Here is a 6,000-nt window from a genome sequence, read left to right on the forward strand (position 1 = left end):
CTATTGGTGGGAATGTGATATGGTGCAGCCTCTGTGGGAAACAGTATGGGGTGATTCTCAGAAAAGAAAGACTGACGTTTCCACATAACCCAGCAATTCCACTTTGTGGCTTCATGGCATCTACTCTCAAAACATAAATCTACAAATATGTGTGCATATATATATATATTCATCATGATGCTTAAGAAATGGACAGGATGTGGGGGCTGGAGCGATAGCACAGTGGGTAGGGCATTTGGCTTGCACAAAACCAACCCGGGAATCGACCCAAGTTCGAATCCCAGCATCCCATATGGCACCCTGAGCACCGCCAGAGTAATTCCTCAGTGAAAAGCCAGGAATAACCCCTGTGCATCGCTGGGTGGGACCCAAAAAGCAAAAAAAAAAAAAAAAAAGAAATGGACAAGATGTTTTTAAAAAATGTTCAACAACAAATGAATGTGTAAGAAAGCTATAGCATGTACATATAATGAATACCATGTGGCAGTAAAAAAGTGAAACCATATAATTCACTACTACTTGAATAAGACTGGAGGATATCAGATAAGTGGAATAAGTCAAAGGGATAAGAACAAATATCAGTTGATTTCAGTGATTTTGGATATACAGAGAAATAAAACAAGGAAATAAACAGGATCAAACAATGAGACATTGTTTACTTTGGATTATAAAATGCTACACCAAATGTCCAAATGTAGGGGACAATGAAGAGGTAAAGTAGAAGTAACATCAAGACATCGGGGGATTTTTGGCACCTTGGTGGTGCAAAGTGCACCGGGTACACCAAAACCATAAAAGTTAAAACTAATGTAAATATGTTACCTGGACTAATAATAAGAGTACTTTAATTGAAAAAAAAGTTTAAATGTGAATTAAATTTGCTGGAGCGATAGCACAGTGGTAAGGCATTTGCCTTGCATGTAGCCAACCCGGGTTCAATTCCTCCACCCCTCTTGGACAGCCCGTCAAACTACCGAGAGTATCTTGCCTGCACAGCAGAGCCTGGCAAGCTACCATTTTAAATTTTTAGATTGAACAACAAATCTCTCCATTGTGAGATTTGTTGTTACTGTTTTTGGCATATCAAGTACACCACGAGTAGCTTGCAAGGCTCTGGCATATGGGTGGGATACTCTCAGTAGCTTGCTAGGCTCTCCAAGAGGAACAGAGGAATTGAACCTGATCGGCCACGTGCAAAGCATTAGCCCTACATATGTGACAGGCTACATAATCTAGCATATATATAAATTTTTTCTTTTTGGTTCACACCCGGCAATGCACAAGGGTTACTCCTGGCTCTACACTCAGGAATCACTCCTGGCAGTGCTCAGGGGACCATATGGGCTGCTGGGGATCGAACCTGGGTCGGTTGCATGCAAGGCAAACGCCCTACCCACTCTGCTATTGCTCCAGCCCCTAGCATATATTTTAGAAGGAAATTATTCTGTAGGTAAAACCAGGTTTGTGCAGCTTTGCAGGTGGTGGGGGGGAAGGCTTAAAAAGTAGGGTATCTGAGGAAGCAAGAGATAGTGTAGTATGTAGGGCATTTGTTTTGCACATAACCAACCTGAGTTTAATCCCTGGCACCCCATAAAGTCCTCCAGAGCCAACTAGGAGTGACTCCTCATGCAGAGCCAAGAGTTTTCCCTGAACACAGCCAGGTATACCCTTCCCCACATATACACAAGAAAAAGGAAGATATGTGTGTATCCTCTAATAACCTCAACACATGTAATGATTACCACAGATTTTACATGTCCTTCAAAATACAAAAACACATTGGAAGACTAGCCTGCTGTGGTTCTGCTAAAGTTATGGAGAAGAAGAGATGGTGTGTTGCTTTACAATGAAAGGCTTTTCAATAAGAAAAATGCCTCAGTGATTCTGCATCTGGTATTGGTATGACATACTGGTCTCACTTCATCACAAGTAGTCCTCCTCCACATTCTAAGTTTTTTGTTTGTTTTGTTTTGTTTTGTTTAGAGCTTATCACTGACTCTGAGCTCAGAGATCACATTTAGCAGGGCTCCAGGGATCATGTGCTGCACAGGGGATTGCAGTGGGATCAGTCATATGCTAGACAATCGCTACACTTGATGTGCTTTTTTCTCTAGCCCCTCTAATTTCTTTATTTTTTAAACTACAATTTAGATTTTTAAATCTAACTCTGAACTACTCTAACTCTGAGCTACACATACTAGAGGTTTTAGCGGAAATAAGACCATCTGAGTGTTTATTAAGAAAACAAAGTCAAAAATATCTAGAATTCTCCTCTCTTTAGTAGCACTGCACTGTCGTTCCATTGTTCATTGATTTGCTCAAGCACATGTAATTGCTAACTCTAAAATTTTCTAGTATTTGATACAAAAAAAAATCCTTAATGGGGGGCCGGAGCGATAGCACAGAGGGTAGGGCGTTTGCCTTGCACGCGGCCGACCTGGGTTCGATCCCCGGCATCCCATATGGTCCCCCAAGCACTGCCAAGAGCAAATCCTGAGTGCAAAGCCAGGAGTAACCCCTGAGCATCACTGGGTGTGACCAAAAAAAAGCAAAAAAAAATCCTTAATGTTAATAATCTTTTCCTGAACAATTTTCTTATTTTCTATAAACCTACTCTCACATCACCTCTTTTAAAGTGGATATTATCTTCAGTTTAGGAAAAAGAGACTCAGAAATTAAGTAACTTGCTCAGATGGAGAGAAAGTCAAAGAATGATGAAGGCCTAGGTGTTTTTCTACTCCAAAGTCATATCTTCTAACTACCTTGAAGAGTACCAGTTTTAAAAAGAACATGCTCAGAATTAACGTGAAAAAAAAAAATGGATGTGGTGCTGGTAAATGTGGTAATGAGATCTGTTTTTAAAAACTGACAAGCGCTTGAAATTAAATAAGTTATTGACATTAAAGACACTACTGCCAAATAGTCCTGCCTGAGATTTACTGCAGCATAAAGCCAGTGCTGTAGACAAAGGAATCTGATGAATAAAGTTATTATAGGCCTCCCAACTTACACCAATAATGCACTTACATTTACAGATATCTTTTGTTCCAATAACTCCCAAAACTCGGATGTGAAAAACAAAATAATGACATTAACATGCACTTATACTGAAACTGACTTCACTTCGTTCTCTGGATTTCCCACTGAAAGATTTAATTGGTTCTCTAAAAGTGAATGTGTGTGACAGAAATGACATGTGGGCACACATGATACAAATTTCATGCTGCATCTGACACCCAAACTTAAGCCACAGTTCCCTAAGCACAATCCTCACCTTCTCTGGATGTGGTTTGATGTGGTGGTAGCTTTAAACAAAATCTCATTACTTCTAAGAAATTATGAGGAATCTCACAAATAATCATGGAAAGAAATATCTAAGGCTAAACTATACACTTAAATAAATCAAGCGTTCTCAGCTAGCAATCCCTAACCTAGAATTGCTTCAGAAAAAATTTTTTAAAAAAATAGTAACCATGCTCATTATGTAAGAAATAGGTCACATTATAAGCATTCACATTTTTTGTAAGTAAAATTCTTCAGCTGAATCATACGAGATTTAAATGATTTCACTTTTAATTAAATACGGTGTATTCTAATTATTGTTTGTTAATCCCATAGAGAAAGGCGAGCACATCCCAGATGTAAAAGACCGTTTGAAACCGATACTTTAAAAGACATGGTGGCCTGAGGGTTGTGGTTAGGCTGCAAAGCCCCAGAGTGATTTTTCAAGATGCTCGGACGGTTGGTCAAGCTGTGGCCTCAAAGGAGTTTCACGACCGACCGAGATCTCCAAGGCAAAGTTAGGAAAATGCAAGCGCTTCGCGGCCCCATCCTCCCCTTCCTCCCGCGCCCGCGGTGGACGCGTGAGGACGGATTGGGTGACCACAGCAGAGGCACGCAGCCCGCGGACATCTCCGCAGCCACCTCCGCCGCGGGCCACCGCTCCTGGCCGCGCATCTCGGACGGCGGGGCAGGGAGCCCCGCGACACCGCAAGGTCACCAGGGAAAAGGCGACTTTACATAATCTCCCGCCTCGCCGTCCCGGCACCTGCGCGCCGCGGGCATCCGCGGTCCCCCTCTCTTCGCCTCGCCTCACCCGTGCGTGGCGGTGAGGGGGCGGCGCGCCCGCCCACGGGGCGGGACGCCGGGGACTCGCGGGTGACCGGGATGGGGGACGGGAGCGCGGGCTCCCAGATTTGGAATACACACACACACAGACAGACACACACACACAGACACACACACAAACACTGGGTGGGGAAGGGGAACGGGGCGCGGGCTCCCATCCCTGGGACGGACGGACACACACACACACACACACACACACACACACACACACACACACACACACACATCTCGGTGGCGGGGACCGGCGGGCGGGGCGGGAGGTGCAGAGCGCGGGCAGGACCAGAGAGCGAGGCGCGGGCCGGGGTCCCCGCGCTCCCCGGTGGCCGCCAGCGCGCAGCGCGCCCCTCGCGGTGGCGCCCGGGACCGCCCCGCGGCGCACCTGTCACGAGCGTTATTACCTGAGTGGCTTTGTGGAATTGCTTCTTCAGCCCGGCCACCGACATGGTGCGGGGAGACGCGCCGGACGCGGGCGGCTGCGAGTGCCGGGAAGGAGGAGGCGGCGGCAGAGCGGGCCGGGAGGGCCGAGCCGCCGCTCGTCGTTCCGCCGCCGGGGCTGTGGGCGCGGGGGCGCGGAGCGGCGCGGGACGCGGGCTCGTGCGGAGAGACACCCTGACGTCAGGGGCGGGTGCTGAGGCCTCTTAAAGGGGACGCGGGAAGCCCCGCCCCGGGCGCAGGGCTGGCGGGGCAGGTGCTGGGCTTGACGCGAGCGACCTGGGTTCTAGCGTCCGCCGCTGGCACCTGGTTCCTAGGCACTCAGGGGTCGACGGCCTGGTTCGAAAGCCAAGGGCGTTCCTGGGTGCGGGGGGCTGGCGGATGTCGTTCGTGCCCCACTGGACTGCGGACGGGTTGGCCCGTCGCTGCGGTTTGGCGGGCCGGGAAGCCTGCACGACTCAGGTGACTTGCTTGGCTTCCAGGTAGCTGCAGAGACGCTGCCTGCAGCCGGCCTGCCTACCCTTTGAGCCTGATCTCTGCAGCCAGGGAAGGAGGAGTGGCTTTCTATCTGGGGTAATGAATAAGTCATTGCTCATTCTCTGCCTGGTTCCTGCTGGCCTGGGCATAGAAAACATTCCTCTGCCCTGGATTTAATATCCCTTAAGGCTGCATAAAGTTAGGCAAACCCACCAACATTTTTGTTGTGATTGTTCTGATACGAATTAACACTTAAGGGGAGAAAACTCTATAAAGCTAATAAATAGAATGAAGTGGGATGTTAATTACTAACATGATAGAATTTAATCCTGTATTCACAAATAAGGAAAAGCCCTAGTATGAATTTGGCACTCACTTGTGACAGGGGGTTTAAGGTTTTCAGTCTAGGGACTAGAGAGATAGTACAGTGGGAAGGGTGCTTGCCTTGCAGGTGGCCTAAGGTGGCCTACAGGGGTTCTGTCCCTGACACTACAGATCATCCTTCCCCCCGGCACCACGAGGAGTAATCCTAGAGAGAATCCCTGAGCACCATTGTGTGTGTCCCACCCCCACAAACAACAACAATAAAGGTTTTCAATCTAAAATAAACATATAATGTGAAAAGGCATGCTAAATTATACAAATATTATATATGTAACAAGCTATAAATAGCCAAGTTAAAGCTAAAACTGATGAAATTAGGTTAATTGGTAGCAGAGCAGAAAAAGATGTCTTCAGTATTCTGGTAATTAGCCATTATCTCTAGTTTTGCTAGGACTGAGCAGTACATAAGGAAAAAGTTGAAAGAGTTGGAGCATTCGTAGCAATAGCACAGTAGGAAGGGCACTAGTCTTGCACAGGGTTGACCCAGGCTTGATCCCCAGCACCCATATTCTGCCCTGAGCCTCGGATGCAGAGTCAGGAGTAAGCTCTGAGCACTACCAGATGTAGCCCAAACCTCCC

At 47.0% G+C, this 6,000-nt stretch overlaps 1 protein-coding gene across 1 annotated transcript in view; it reads right to left on the bottom strand.

Annotated features, from left to right (window-relative positions):
• Positions 1-4,979, bottom strand: part of SH3GL2 (SH3 domain containing GRB2 like 2, endophilin A1) — a 214,630-nt gene extending 209,651 nt beyond the window's left edge. The window contains exon 1 of the mRNA XM_004600170.2: positions 4,527-4,979. Within this exon, the coding sequence (XP_004600227.2) occupies positions 4,527-4,571 (45 nt within the window). The 5' untranslated portion in view covers positions 4,572-4,979. The remainder of the gene's footprint in view (positions 1-4,526) is intronic.
• Between the last annotated feature and the right edge of the window lie 1,021 nt (positions 4,980-6,000).

This window comes from Sorex araneus, chromosome 1, assembly GCF_027595985.1.
Source record: "Sorex araneus isolate mSorAra2 chromosome 1, mSorAra2.pri, whole genome shotgun sequence".
Lineage (NCBI taxonomy): Eukaryota > Metazoa > Chordata > Mammalia > Eulipotyphla > Soricidae > Sorex > Sorex araneus.